The sequence below is a fragment of the Loxodonta africana genome, chromosome 3, assembly GCF_030014295.1.
Source record: "Loxodonta africana isolate mLoxAfr1 chromosome 3, mLoxAfr1.hap2, whole genome shotgun sequence".
In the NCBI taxonomy this organism is placed as follows: domain Eukaryota; kingdom Metazoa; phylum Chordata; class Mammalia; order Proboscidea; family Elephantidae; genus Loxodonta; species Loxodonta africana.
The window spans coordinates 136780668-136797200 of NC_087344.1; the positions used below are offsets into that span (position 1 = coordinate 136780668).

At 38.6% G+C, this 16533-nt stretch overlaps 1 protein-coding gene across 2 annotated transcripts in view; it reads left to right on the top strand.

The window, feature by feature from the left end:
* The window catches only part of PLPPR5 (phospholipid phosphatase related 5), a 158991-nt gene that overhangs the window by 114433 nt on the left and 28025 nt on the right, over positions 1-16533 (top strand). For both annotated transcript variants that reach the window (XM_010598082.2, XM_003418440.3), the window contains exon 4: positions 3296-3472. In XM_010598082.2, the coding sequence (XP_010596384.1) occupies positions 3296-3472 (177 nt within the window). The remainder of the gene's footprint in view (positions 1-3295; positions 3473-16533) is intronic.

Consider the following 16533-nt stretch of genomic DNA (forward strand, 5'->3'; position numbering starts at 1 on the left):
TTTTCTCCTGCTCCATCAGGGACTCTCTGTTGTGTGCCCCGTCAGGGTGGTCATTGGTGGTAGTCGGGGACCATCTTGTTCTTCTGGTCTCAGACTGATGGAGTCTCTGGTTTACATGGCCCTTTTGTCTCTTAGGCTAATATTTTCTTTGTGGTCTTTTGGTGTTCTCCTTTGCTCCAAGTTGGTTGGGAGCAATTGATACATCTTAGATGGTCACTCCCAAGCTTTTAAGACCCCAGATGCTACTTACCAAAGTGGGATGCAGAACATTTTCTTAATAAACTTTATTATGCCAATTGACCTAGGTGTTCCCCAAAACCATGGTCCCCAGACCCCAGCTCCAGCTGCTCTGTCCCTCAAAGTGTTTGGTTGTGTTCAGGAAACTTCTTAGCTTTTGGTTTAGTCCAGTTGTGCTGACTTCCCTTTTATTGTGTGTTGTCCCTCCCTTCGAAATCATCTCTTTTACACTTACTCTGCTAATAGCTTGAAATAACAGCTGGCACATTCCACTTGCACTCAACATATTTACTTCTATAGTAACCAAAACCCCAAACACCAAATCCATTGCTGTTGAGTTGATTCCAACTCATAGTGACCCTATAGGACAGAGTAGAACTGCCCCATAAAGTTTCCTAGGCTGTAATCTTTATGGAAGCAGACTGTCACATCTTCCTTCAGAGCAGCTGGTGGGTTCAAACCACTGACCTTTCTGTTAGCAGCTGAATCCTTAACCACTGCACCACCAGGGCTCCTGATATAGTAATACAAAGTGTAAATTATAAGCGACTGAGAAATACAACAAATCAGATTGGGGGAAGGATCAAGTCATTTGTTGAGCATAGTGGCTCACAACTTCTAGACATGTCATACAGTGCAATTAATGGACACTATATGTTCTTGATTAGCATATGTCAAGATGCCAGAAGTATAGGTTTCTATTCAGTGTTTGGAGCCCTTGTGGCACAGTGGTTAAGACCTTGGCTACTCACCAGAAGGTCAGCAGTTCAAATCCACCAGCCACTCCTTGGAAACCCTATGGGGTAGTTATACTCTGTCCTATAGAGTCGCTATGAGTCAAAATTGACTCAGTGGCACCTAACAACAACCACATTCATTGTTTTGCTTTGTTTTTGGCTGACACATATGACTCATTGTAATTAGTTTTTTGTTATCATTGTAATTTTGGCTCATAAAATTTAGGTAAGACAAAGTAATTTCACAATTTCAGGAAATATGAAAGCAAACCTTGGAGCTATAATTGAACCTCAAAGTCCTTCTTCAAAGTAATATTTATTTAGTGGAAATGTATCCATTGCATTTTTTTTTATAGATATGTTAAGGAGCTTTGACTTTATCAAGTACTGTTGTTGTTAAAAACCAAAAAACCAAACCCATTGTTGTCCAGTTGTTGTTGTTTGGTGCCGTCAGATCAGACCTTAAAATTAGCAACCCTGTGTACAACAGAATGAAACATTGCCCAGTCTTGCACCATCCTCACAATTGTTTCTGTGTTTGAGCCCATTGTTGCAACCACTGTGTCAGTCTATCACATCGAGGGTCTTCCTCTTTTTCACTGACACCCTGCTTTACCAAGCATTATGTCCTTCTCCAGGGCCTGGTCCCTGATGATAACACGTCTAAAGTACATGAGACAGAGTATCACCATTCTCTTTTCTAATGAGCATTCTGGCTCTACTTCTTCCAAAACAAATTTGTTTGTTCTTTCAGCAGTCCGTGGTATATTAAGTATTCTTCACCAACACCGTAAGTTAAAGGTATCAATTCTTCTTCTGTCTTCCTTATTCCTTGTCCAGCTTTCACGTGCATATAAGGCAACTGAAAATATCATGTCTTGGGTCAGCTTCACCTTAGTCCTCAAAGTGACATCTTTGCTTTTGAAAATTTTAAAGAGGTCTTTTGCAACAGATTTGCAGAGTGCGGTGCGTCATTTGATTTCTTGACTGCTGCTTCCTTGAGCATTGTTTGTGGTCCAAGTAAAATGAAATTCTTGACAATTTCAATAGTTGTTGTTTCAATATGGTTTATAGAAATACAAACATTAAAAATTTCTTGATCAGTTTTCCCTTTCTGAAAGCATTGTCAAGAGTGATCTAAAAATGTAAATTCAGATAAAGGAGCTGATGCTGAAGCTGCTTATGTACAACCAAATACCCCATGGGATTTGGTTTCTTGGTTTGAAGGTTTAGGGTCATGGTTTCATGGGACATCTGAGTTAGTTGGCTTAATAAAGTTTTTAGTGCTTCTTTTCTACCTCCAGTTTCATTGCATAGTGCTTGGAGTCTTAAAAGTTTGCATATGGCCATCCTAGGTACAACAATTGGTCTCTATTCAACTGGAGCAACAGAGGAAGAAGAACCAGGAATAGAAAGAGGAAATGGAATGTGTGGCTAATTGCCTCTAAGAACTGCCTCCTTTGCCATGAGACCAGAAGAACTGGATGGGGCCTGACTGTTGCTACTGAACATTTCAGTCAAAGATCCTATAGCAGAATCCCAATCAAAAGGGGGGAAATGCAGAACAAAATTTCAAATTCACATGGAATCCAGACTTTCTAGAGCTGTGGATGTTGAATAAATCATGAAACTATTGCCCTGAGATAATCTTTAAACCTTAAACCAAAAATATCCTCTGAAGTCTTCTCCAAACCAAACACTAGTTTAGCATAATTACTACAGAATGTCTGTCATGAGATTGTGCTCTTTTAAAGAACTTTCTGTATGGCATCAAATTAACAACAGCTTTGATGGTGAGATAGGAAGCCTAGAGGGCAGAGAGTTTATGTTAATGGTGGAAGGAACAATTTGGAAAAGGAGGCGAGAATGGTTGTAGAACTTGAAGAATGTAATCAGTATCACTGAATTGTACATATAGAAATTGTTGAATTGGTGTATGCTCTGCTGTGTATATTTTCAACAACAGCAGAAAATAAATTATTTTTAAAAAGGGAATAGGTAAGTTAAAAATAAAAAATATGTTACTTATCGTATTTGTGCTCAGTGTTCTTAGCTGATTAATGTTACATAAGAATTAGTCATTGTCATTCCTAAGAAATGGCTGTATCAGGTAAGTAAAACAGAATGATTGCTACTCTTAAGTTCTGCTTTTAAGAAACTTTATTTAAAAAATTATAAACTATAGTTAATGATTTGAAGCCTATATACACATACACACATGTATGTGTGTACATGTGTCTGTGTGTGTATTTATACATAATATGTATGTATATCAAGGAAATACTTTCATGAAAAGCCTTGTTTTTCATTTAACATTTCAGATGTATATTACCAACACAATCAAAGCCAAAGGAACAAGACTTGCTAAGCCGGTTCTGTGTTTGGGCTTAATGTGTTTGGCCTTTCTTACTGGACTCAACAGAGTAGCAGAATACCGAAATCATTGGTCAGATGTGATAGCAGGCTTTCTGGTTGGAATATCTATAGCAGTATTTCTGGTAAGTACAATTTTATTTAGATATCATTGGGTTTTAAAGTAACCTGTAGTAAAACACAAGTATGAATCGTTGGATTTGTCTAAATGTGGTGTGTCAAATGAAAATATATGTTAAGTCCTTCATTTCTTCCTTCTCTCCCTTTTGTTCTTCCTGAAGTCAGGTGGGGGAAGGGTGAAAAATGTAAATCGTACACTTAAAGTGCATAAAATATTTTCATACAAAATGGGACAGGGCTAAAAACCCAGAGTCTTCCCCAGCTAGTCCTTAAGGTGAGGTTGTTTGGAAATATTTTAAACTTCCTTAGGGCAGTTTGTATCTGGTAGTATCTAGAGCATCTGAAAGTGCCCTAGTGCCTTACCACAGACTCTCCATGAGCCACTATGTCACAGTGCTCTCCAACAAGTAAAAATCACTGGTGGGATGAACTGTTTCACTTCAGTAACTAAGAATTTATGGATGGATTCCAAGATAACACCATCTCAAAAAAAATTCTGCTCAGTAGTGAACAGCCTGCACAGTGATTTCTAATGAAGTGAGCACACCATCTATATTCCTAGTATACAGTCTATTTGGAATGTGCTTGTAGATTTTGGTTGTTGGAAAATATATTTTAGTCTGGGTTTAGAATTTATCAGTCCATTATAAATATGGGTATGCCACATTTTACCTAGATGAAAAAGAAATGTGTAAACTATAAATCAAAACACATTTTTGCATTGATACATTATAATTTAAGAAAGACTTTATTTCCATTTTGATTACATTTAAATTGTCAATTGCTCCTCACACTTAACTTTCCTTCCTCAGGCTCCTTTAACTAGTTAATAACGGGTAAGCAAAATATTATATGAACCTTTCTAGCTACCAAATGTTTGAGCACAATTTATGTACCAGGCAGTTTACTAGACATTTTAAAAAGATTATTTCCTTTAGAATCTCCTGTTAGGAAGTGGTGACCATGCCATCACCTCTCCTTTACTCCTTGTTTTTTTTGTTTTTACCTTAGTATCATTCCCTCTGATTCCCCAAGGTCCCTTGGAGACTTAGGCCACCTCTCTCACTCCCAGAGATATCCTGCAGCGTCATGAAAAAACTGAGACCCAAGCTGAACCAAAACATTTTTCCTTGCTTTCAGGTAGCACAGTTGAGACTCATTAACATTAAAAAAAAATCTAACAAAAACAAACAAACACTGCCCATCAACGGATGGATAAACAAATTGTGGTACATACATACAATGGAATACTACACACCTGTACAGAATAATGAAGAGTCTGTGAAACATCTGATCGTGTGGCTGAATCTGGAGGACATTATGCTGAGTGAAATAAGTCAATCACAAAAGGACAAATATTGTATGGTCTCACTTTTATAAAAAGTCAAGAATAGGTATGCACACAGCAACATTCTTTGATGGTTACCAGGGAGAGGAAGAGGAGGAAGGGAGGACTACTTTCTAGGTAGCAGACACTAGTTGTTTTTGGTGAGAGGAAAGGCAATACCCAATATGGGCGAAGTCTGCACATCCTGTCCAACATAAATGAAGACACTAAGAAGTATGTAAAAATAAGGGATGATTTAGGTAAATGCTATAACACACAATTTTGCAACAACAATAACAACCACCACAGAATATGTGTGTGGTGTCTTAGTCATCTAGTGCTGCTGTAACAGAAATAACCACACGTGGATAGCTTTAACAAAGAGAAATTAATTTTCTCACAGTCTAAGTAGCTAGAAGTCCAAATTCAAGGCGTCTCCTCCCGAGGAAGGCTTTCTCTCTGTCAGCTCTGGAGGAAAGTCCTTCTTGTCAATCTTCCCCTGGACTAGGAGCTTCTCTGCACAGGAACCCTAGGTCCAAAGGACGTGCTCTGCTCCCGGTGCTTCTTTCTTGGTGGTATGAGGTCCCTAATTCTCTGCTTGCTTCCCTTTCCTTTCATCTCTTGAGAGATAAAAGGTGGTGCAGGCCATATCCCAGGGCAACTCCCTTTACATTGGATCAGGGATGTGACCTGGTAAGGGTGTTACAATCCCACCTTAATCCTCTTTAACATGAATTTACAATCACAAAATAGAGGATGACACAGAATACTGGGAATCATGGCCTAACCAAGTTAATACACACATTTTTGGGGAGACATAATTCAACCTATGACAGGTAGAGAATGCATGCATATATGTATAGAGGAAGGCACATGTGAATATATAAGTCTACGTGCACAAGTGTATCTGTAACATGTATATACATGTTTATGTGCATCACATATGTATTCATATATACAATAAACCACATGGGGGCACAGATACGAATGCTGCCTAAACACAGCCAAACATCTTTTGGGATAGGTTTACTGGGTTTGAAGGCTTCGGACCATAGTCTCATGGGATAACTCAGTCACTTGGCATAACATAGTTCGTAAAAATAATGTTCCACATCCTAGTCGGGTGACTAGCATCTGGGGTCTTAAAAGCTTGTAAGCAACCATCTAAGATACAACTATTGCTCTCTACCCATCTGGAACAAAAGAGAATGAAGGAAACGAAAGACTCAAAGAAGAAACTACTCCACAGAACTAATAGTCCACATGAACCACAGCCTCATCTAGCCTGAGAAGAGAAGAACTAGATGGTGCCCAGCTACCACTACCAACCATTCTGACCAGGGTCACAATAGAAGGTCCCAGACAGAAAGGGAGAAAAATGTAGAACAAAGCTCAAATTCCTAAAAAAAAATCAGATTTACTGAACCAGTAGAGACCAGAGGAACCCCCAAGACTATTGTCTTAAGATAGCCTTTGAACTTGGAACTGTAGCCACTCCCGGTGGTCACCTTTCATCTAAACAATAGATTGGCCTATAAAATAAATAATACCACTCATGAATACTGTGCTGCCTTAAATAAGCAACTATATGAGACCAAACGTTCAACATTTACCCTAAAACAAAGATGAGAAGCTAAGGAGGAGCAGGGAAGCTAGATTAATGGAAACAGAACAAAAAGAATGGAAATAATGAGAATATTGACACTTTGTAAAAAACATAACCAATGTCATGGAACAAGTTGTGTAGGAATTGTTAAATGGGAACATAATTTGCTATGTAAACTTTCACCTAAAGCACAATCAAATTGAAAAAAAAAAAATCCTCCTTACATAAATCCTAAGAAAATCATAGACAAGTCAATGGGCATACCAATACACCAGTAGTCATGATTCCAAAGCACTAGTATAAGATGTAACTGCATTTCAGCTACATGAATCCAGAACATCTTCACTAGCACCTCATCGGGCTTCCTGCCTATCTTCCTGTGGCTCTTGCCATCTTCCCTTTACTGCCAGTAAACATCATGATACCTTGCAAGGCCAAATCCAGAACCCAGTATGTCCCAATCTGAGAACCATGTAGTGAATGAGAGTTGAACTGTGTATCCCCCCTTGGGCTCAAGACCTTCCTACTGAACATAATCAGAGCATTCCATAATGCCCCTTCAGATGGGTACACACCCAGGACAAGGACCTTATTAAAAAAGTTGTGTGAAAACACCTTAACCAGATAATAGCTAACCATAAATTTTTCATTAATTCACAAACATTCATGAATGTGAGTGCCTTCCAATGCCAGGCACTGTACCAAGAATTAGGGATGCAAGGCGGCTCAGATACACACAACCCTCTCTCCTTTAGGAATTGCAGTCTGGTTTGGGACTCAGAATAGCTATTATTCCCTCAAATACCCTTTCTCTGTCTTGCTTCATAAATAGTATTTATTGAGCACTGACTATAATCCAGGCACTGTGCTTGATGCTGGGATTAAGTACATGAAAAAGATAGAAGCCATGTACTTAAATAGATCACAGTCTGTTGGAATGAGATAAATACAAAGAGCCTTTTGTTGTTGTTGTTAGTTGCCGTCGAGTCAGCTGCAACTCATGGCAACCTTATGTATAAAACAATGAAACATTGCCCAGTCCCATGCTATCTTCATGATCATTGGTATATTTGAGTCCATTGTTGCACCTATTGCATTGATCCATCTCATGGAAAGTTTCCCTCATCTTCACTGACCCTGAACTTTACCAAACATTATGTAATTGGTCTTTCCTGGTAATGTGTCCAAAGTAAGCAAGCTGAAGTCTCACCATCCTTGCTTTTAAGGGGCATTCTGGTTGTATTTCTTCTAAGACTGATTTGTTCCTCCTTCTGGCAGTTCACAGTATATTTAATATTCCTTGCCAGCACCGCAATTCAAATGTGTCAGTTCTTCTGTCTTTCTTTTCCATATTCCAGCTTTCGCATGCATACCAGGTGATTGAAATGCTTACAGTGAGCCCCCACTCTCATCCAAACCCAGGGCACAGCGTGTGCCTGCGACAGCAGAGCATCCCTGGAGTGGTACCAGTCATTCAGCATGAGTGACAAGAGGGGAGAATGGAAAAGGACACAGGGGACATCCTGAATGTCCTTGTATGTTATGAGAATAATCTGGACTTATGTTTAAAAATGTAGGTGATTCAGGACCACTGACAGGCTTTAAGTGCTTTGAAATATAAGAACAGCCTGCTTGAATCCCACCTCCTTTATATACTCATCATATACCATTACACAATTTACTTTTTTGGAGCCTCAATTTCTTCCGTTTGAAAATGAGACGAATAACACCCTCCTTAAAGGGTCACTAGAAGGATTTATAAAGGTGAAACAAAATACTGTATGCTCAGGAAATGGGCACATGAATGAAGTAAGTTTCATAGTAATTGTTTCCTCTCCATTCCTGTCACCCTGTAATAAGATTCATGCTTTAAAATTATGGTTCCAGGGGAAGATAGAGGAGGCAGGTTATGCAGAATAATGGAAATAAGATGGTGCAAATTGGGCCTTAGCGGGCACAGAGAGAAGGGAGCATATCTGGAAGCTATTTAGGAGATGGGGGCAGGGGGTTGGAACCTGATGGAAGGCAGAAGATGCTGGGACAGGACCCCAGGGAATGAGTGATCCATGATGATTCCCAGGTTTCTCATTTGGGCAACTAAGTAGAACATTTATTTTGAGCAGTGACTCCAGCTCTGGCTTGCAATATCCTGGGGTGTTTCCAATTATCTTGCAGCATGTGCAGAATTCTAAAATGATTCCAGAATAAAATTAATGCTAACCTACTACAAGGCTCCGTGTCTCAGTTAAAGATGTCTACAGCTCCTGGGCACCCAGACTCAGTGACTACATTTGCCTTTGACTCATTCTCCTCCTCGTTCATCCCCCATGCAGGTGATTCATCTAGTCCCAGTTCGTTTACACTACAAAAATATTTCTTCCGTGTCTTTGCCATTCTGACTACAACCCTTGAATTCTAGAGATCATTGCTTCTCAACTCTATTAATTCTGTAGGTTTCTAGCTACCTCTTCACTTCAGATTCTCCTCCAAATACCCACATTCTGCTTCTGTACACATTTTATTTATAATATAACTCACTGCTAATAACCACCGTAAGCCAAAGAAAGACCTCTGTCCTGCTGCATCAAATCCAGCCCTTTCCATTAGACTCCTGGGGTCCTTGATAACCTGGCTACACTGTACCCTTATTGTTGATAGTTGCTGTGAAGTCTCCTCAACTCATGACAACCCCTTACACAACAGAAATGCTGCCTGATCCTGCACCAGCCCCATGATTAGTTGTAGATCAGTCTATTATGATTCAAAGGACTTTCATTGGCTGGTTTTGGGGAGTAGAGCCAGGCCTTTGTTCCTAGTCCATCTTAATCAGGAAGCTCCAGTGAAACCTGTTCAGCATCATAGCAACATACAAGCTCCACTGACAGACAAGCGGTGGCTGACCATGAGGTGCATTGGCAGGGAATCGAACCCAGGTCTTCTATGTGGAAGGCAAAAATTCTACCACTGAACCACTACTGTCCACACACTCTTCATAAAAAAAATAAAAATTTTTGGCGAGTTTATTTTTATCTCTTAACAATATAAATCCTGAACTTCAAATCTAGTCAGTTTCTGTCTTCTCTCACAAACAGATTCTGTCCATTCCAAACATTTGCTTCAGTGGAAATACCCTTTCCTCTGTATATTTCAGAGAGCAAAATGGGTTTGTGAGTCAGACAAACCTAGGTTCAAATCCTGCTTTATGCCATTTGCTAGACGCATGACTTTGGACAAGTCACTTAGCCACTGGTTCCTAAAATGGAGAGCCCTTTCCTGAATTGTATTTAAAACAGCTACCACTCCCCAAGGAAAGAATGCCTCCCTTGTCCCAACTTCACTTTTCTCCATAGCTGTCATTGGCTTCAACTTTTAGTATACCACATATAACTTTTTTCCTTTTTTTTTTTTTTCTATCAACACCACTAGAATGTAAGCTTCTCATGATGAGGGCTTTTAATTTGTTTTGTTCACTGCGATGCCTAATATCTAGAAGAGGGCCTGGTATATTGGAGGTGCTTAATAAATATTTGATGAATGAGTGAACAAATGAATGAAGAGTCATTTTATTTACCACCCAGAGCTCTTTTGAAGGCTAAGTAGAATAACTTACATAGTCAGTGCAGCCCAGTGCCTGGGACAGAGAAACACTCGATAACATGGTCCTCACCTTTGAAATCCTTACTCACTTGAGATTCCAAAGAGGTAAGTTTCAACTTCTTCAGGAAGTATCCCTGGTTACCTGCTTTCCCCATTTCTCCTGAAATTTTTTTTTTGTAGTGTATCTTTTGTGTGTGTGTGTGTGTGTGTGTGTGTGCTTTAAGTGAAAGTTGACAAATCAAGTCAGTCTCTCATACAAAAATTTATATATACCTTGCGATATACTCCTAATTGCTCTCTCCCTAATAAGACAGCGCATTCCTTCCCTCCACTTTCTCTTTCATCTCCATTCCGCCAGCTTCTGACCCCCTGTGCACTTCCATCTCCCCTCCAGACAGGAGATGCCAACATAGTCTAATGTGTCTACTTGATCCAAGAAGCTGCTTCTTCACCAGTATCATTTTCTATCCCATAGTCCAGTCCAATCCCTGTCTAAAGAGTTGGCTTTGGGAATGGTTTCTGTCTTGGGCTAACAGAAGATTTGGGGACCATGACTTCTGGAGTCCTTCTAGTCTCAGTCAGGCCATTAAGTCCGGTCTTTTTACGATAACTTGGGGTCTGCATCCCACCGCTCTCCTGCTCCCTCAGGAGTTCTCTGTGATGGTCCCTGACAGGGCAGTCATCCGTTGTAGCTGGGCACCATCTAGTTCTTCTGGTCTCAGACTGATGGAGTCTCTGGTTTATGTGGCCCTTCCTGTCTCTTGGGCTCATAATTACCTTGTCTCTTTGGTGTTCTTCGTTCTGCTTTGCTCCAGGTGGGTTGAGACCTATTGATGCATCTTAGATGGCTGCTTGCTAGCATTTAAGACCACAGGAGCCACTCTCCAAAGTGGGATGCAAAATGTTTTCTTAATAGATTTTATTATGCCAATTGACTTAGATGTCCCTCGAAACCATGGTCCCCAGATCCCTGCCCCTACTACACTGGCCTTTGAAGCATTCAGTTTATTCAGGAAACTTCTTTGCTTCTGGTTTAGTCCAGTTGTGCTGACCTCTCCTGTACTGTGTGTTGTCTTTTCCTTCACCTAAAATAGTTCTTATATACTATCTAGTGAATACCCCTCTCCCTTCCTTCCTCCCCTGTCTCGTAACCATCAAAAAATATTTTCTTCTCTTTTTAAACTGTTTCTCTAGTTCTTATAATAGTGGTCTTATACAATATTTGTCCTCAGCATAATGCCTTCCAGATCCCTCCATGATATGAAGTGTTTCACAGATTCATCACTGTTCTTTATCAATGCATAGTATGCCATTGTATGAATATACCATAATTTATTTATCTATTCATCCGTTGATAGACACCTTGGTTGCTTCCATCTTTTTGCTGTTGTAAACAGTGCTGCAGTGAACATGGGTGTGCATATATCTGTTCATGTAAAGGCCCTTATTTCTCTAGGATATATTCCAAGGAGTGGGATTGCTGGATTGTATGGTAGTTCTACTTCTAGCTTTTTAAGGAAGCGCCAAAGGAAATTCCAAAGTGGTTGTACCATTTTACATTCCCACCAGCGGTGTTTAAGTGTTTCAGTCTCTCCACAGCCTCTCCAGCATTTATTCTTTGTGTTTTTTGCATTAATGCCAGCCTTGTTGGAGTGAGATGGAATCTCATTGTAGTTTTGATTTGCATTCTCTAATGGCTAACAATCATGAGCATTCCCTCATGTATCTGTTAGCTACCTGAATGTCTTCTTTAGGGAAGTGCCTGTTCATATCTTTTGCCTGTTTTTTAATTGGGTTGTCTTTTTGTAGTTGATTTTTTGCGGTATCATGCAGATTTTAGAGATCAGGCGCTGATCAGAAATGTCCTAGCTAAAAACATTTTCCCAATCTGTAGGTAATCTTTTTACTCTTTTGGTGAAGTCTTTGGATGAACATAGGTGTTTGATTTTTAGGAGCTCACAGTTATCTAGTTTCTCTTCTGCATTGTTAGTAATGTTTTGTATACTGTTTATTGCCATGTATTAGGGCCCCTAACATTGTCCCTATTGTTTCTTCCATGATCTTTATTGTTTTAGATTTTATATTTAGGTCTTTGATCCATTTTGAGCTCGTTTTTGTGCATGGTGTGAGGTATGGGTCTTGTTTCATTTTTTTGCAGATGGATATCCAGTTATGCCAACACCATTTGTTAAACAGGCTGTTTAACTGACTTTGAGCCTTTGTCAAATATCAGCTGCTCATATGTGAATGGATTTATGTCTGGATCCTCAATTCTGTTCCATTGGTCTATGTATCTGTTGTTGTACCAGTACCGGCCTGTTTTGACTACTGTGGTGGTATAAAAGGTTCTAAAACCAGGTAGAGTGAGGCCTCTGACTTAGTTCTTTTTCAGTAATGCTTTACTTATGCGCGGCCTTTTTCCCTTCCATATGAAGTTGGTGATTTATTTCTCCATCTCATTAAAGAATGTCGTTGGAATTTGGATCAGAATTGGATTTTATCTATAGATCGCTTTTGGTAGGATAGATGTTTTTACAATGTTAAGTCTTCCTATCCATAAGCAAGGTATGTTTTCCCACTTGTGTAGGTCTCTTTTGGTTTCTTGCAGTAGTGTTTTGTAGTTTTCTTTGTATAAGCCTTTTACATCTCTGGTAACATTTTTTCCTAAGTATTTTATCTTCTTGGGGCTACTGTAAATGGTATTGATTTGGTGATTTCCTCTCCAATGTTCTTTTTGTTGGTGTAGAGGAATCCAACTGATTTTTGTATGTTTATCTTATATCCTGATACTCTGCTGAACTCTTCTATTAGCTTCAGTAGTTAAGGATTCTTTAGGGTTTTCTGTGTATAAGATCATGTCATCTGCAAATAGAGATACTTTTACTTCCTACTTACCAATCTGGATGTCCTTTATTTCTTTATCTAGCCTAACTGCTCTGGCTAGGACCTCCAGCACAATGTTGAATAAGAGTGGTGATAAAGGTCATCCTTGTCTGGTTCCCGATCTGAAGGGGAATGCTTTCAGACTTTCTCCGTTTAGGATGATGTTGGCTATTGGCTTTGTATAAATGTCCTATATTATGCTGAGTAATTTTTCTTCTATTCCTATTTTACTGAGAGTTTTTATCATGGATGGGTGTTGAACTTTATCAAATGCCTTTTCTGCATCAATTGATAAAATCATGTGATGGATATGTGATGGATTACATTAATTGTTTTTCTAATGTTGAAGGATCCCTGCATACCTGGTATGAATCCCACTTGGTCATGGTGAATTATTTTTTTGATATGTTGAATTCTATTGGCTAGAATTTCGTTGAGGATTTTTGCATCTATGTTCATGAGGGATATAGGTCTGTAATTTTCTTTTTTTGTGGTGTTTTTACCTGGTTCTGATATCAGGGATATGGTGGCTTCAGAGAATGAGTTAGGTAGTATTCCATCATTTTCTATGCTTTGAAATACCTTTAGTAGTAGTGGTGTTAACTCTTCTCTCAAAGTTTGGTAGAACTCTGCAGTGAGGCCGTCCGGGCCAGGGCTTTTTTTTTGTTGGGAGTTTTTTGATTACCTTTTCAATCTCTTTTTTTGTTATGGGTCTATTTAGTTGTTCTACTTCTGATTGTGTTAGTTTAGGTAGGTAATGTTCTTCTAGGAATTCATCCATTTCTTCTAGGTTTGCAAATTTGTTAGAGTACAATTTTTCGTAATAATCTGATATGATTCTTTTAATTTCAGTTGGGTCTGTTATGATGTGGCCCATCTCGTTTCTTATTTGGGTTATTTGTTTCCTTTCCTTTATTTCTTTAGTCAGTCTGGCCAATGGTTTATCAATTTTGTTAATTTTTTCAAAGAACCAGCTTTTGGCTTTGTTAATTCTTCCAATTGTTTTTCTGTTCTCTAATTCACTTAGTTCAGCTCTAATTTTTATTATTTGTTTTCTTCTGGTGCCTGATGGATTCTTTTGTTGCTCGCTTTTTATTTGTTCAAGTTGTAGGGACAGTTGTCTGATTTGGGCTCTCTCTTCTTTATGTATGTGTGCATTTATCGATATAAATTGACCTCTGAGCACTGCTTTTGCTGTGTCCCAGAGGTTTTGTTAGGAAGTGTTTTCATTCTCGTTGCATTCTATGAATTTCTTTATTCCCTCCTTAATGTCTTCTATAACCCAGTCTTTTTTGAGCAGGGTATTGTTCAGTTTCCAAGTGTTTGACTTCTTTTCCCTGCTTTTTCTGATATTGATTTATACTTTTATGGCCTTATGATCAGAGAAGATGCTTTGTAATATTTCAATGTTTTGGATTCTGCTAAGGTTTTACCTGAGTTTTTAAAGCACTCAGTCTGTCCTGTTACAACCTAACAAGGAATTGCATTCTGTCCTGAGTTTATCAGTCTTAGCCCATATGTATTTTGTTCATGGTTAGAGAACAGAATCTCCATGGTTAGCAAAATGCAGAACAAACAGTAGTTGAGCAGTAGTAGTAGATTGATCAATGTTATTTTATGAGTATACCTCAAAGCACTTCCAAAGAAAAGTATATTACAGTGTCAAGCAGTATGGTTCAAGTTTATTGAGCCATAGCAATAGTTTCTTATGTTATCATACATAATAACAATAATAGCTATTTGAGTGTCCTTTGCTACATTAATCAAGTAATCCCCCCAACAGCCCACTGAGGTGTAGTTATGTTTGTTCTCATTTTGCTGATAAAATAAACAGAGGTCTAGTTATATTTAGTTTGCCCACATTCACAAAACTGGTAAACAACAGAGCCTAGGATTAAAGACCCCAAAACCCATGTACTTAATGATTTTTCATTTGTCACAAGAGAAGAGGGGAAACAAGCATGATGGATCAGATTAATTTATTACTGTCATTACTCAAGAAAGAAAATGTCAGCGTAAAAAAGTATTTAAGAAGCTATGCAGGAATCCAAGCAAGAGGTCATGGTCTTTGGAGTCTTTGGAGTTGGTGGTGAGGCTAGAACAAAGCAGATGGAAGAAATCAAGATATTTAGGAAGCAGAATTGAGCAGAATGAGTGACAGGTTGAATATAGAGGGCATAAAAGATAAATCCAAGTTTCCTGGCTTATGCAGCTGCATGGGGATGTTTCCCTTCCCTGAAAGAGTTCAGAAAAGGCTCATTTTTGAAGTGGGCTAAGGATATGGGATATCTTGAATTTAGTTTTAAAAAATTTATTGAACTTGCCTTACCTTTATCAACCAAAGAAGTGGAGCTAATTTAGTGATCTGTTGAAACTTCTTCACTTTCTAGTTGAGAAAAATGAGACCCAGAAAACTGCCCAGGAACTTGCAGACTCAGGCAGACTCAAGATCAAAAACTAGGTCTTTTGCTTTTTCCTACCAGTATATTTACGGGTAGGATAGTAAATACGAAGTGAAGTCCATAATTGTGAGTGGTAGCAAGCAAGATTTTTAAATATTTAAATATGATTATAAAGATTTGGTAATTTCCTTCCTTTTAATTTAAATAATAACAGTAATGAAGAATAATCATAATGCCACTTAATGAGTATATTTACTATGTTTTAGGAGTTTAAGTATTTCACATAGGAATTCTCAACTTCTTCAGCAGTATTCTCCTAACCCTTAGTTAAGGCAAGAAGATAAGGTATACAACCTTTAAAGCATTTTCCAAACCTATAAGTTAGAACACAATTACACTTACTTGAGAAGCCCATATTAATTTAAGATGAACCTTTTTAAATCTCATGAGTCCATAGTTATTTATCCATAGTTATTTATCCATGTGTATAGAGGGATATCATTGCTGATGTCAGATAGATCTTGACTGAAAGCAGAGAATACTAGGAAGATATTTACCAGTGTTTTATTGACTATGCAATGGCATTTGACTGTGTGGATCATAACAAATTATGAATAACATTGCAAAGAATGGGAATTCCAGAACACTTAACTGTGCTCATGAGGAACCTGTACATAGATCAAGAGACAGTCATTCGGACAGAACGAGTAGTTACCGGGTGGTTTAAAGTCATGAAGGGTGTGCATCAGGGTTTTATCCTTTCACCATACTTATTCAATTTGTATGCTGAGCAAATTATCTGAGAAGCTGACTGTAGGAAGACGAATACGACGTCAGGATTGGAAGAAGACTTATTAACAACCTGTGATATGCAGGTGACACAACTTTGCCTCCTGAAAGTGAGGAGGACTTGAAGTAAGTACTTACTGATGAAGATCAAAGACTACAGCCTTCAGTATGGATTACACCTCAACATAAAGACAATAAAAATCCTCACAACTGGACAAATAAACATCATGATAAATGGAGAAAAGATTGAAGTTGTCAAGGATTTCATTTTACTTCGCTCCACAATCAATGCCCACAGAAGCAGCATTCAAGAAATCAAACGATATGTTGCACTGGGCAAATCTGCTCCAAAAGACCTCTTTAAAATGTTGAAAAGCAAAGCTGTCACTTTGAGGACTAAGGTGCAGCTGACCCAGGCCGTGGTGTTTTCAATCACCTTGTACCCATGTGAAAGTTGGACGA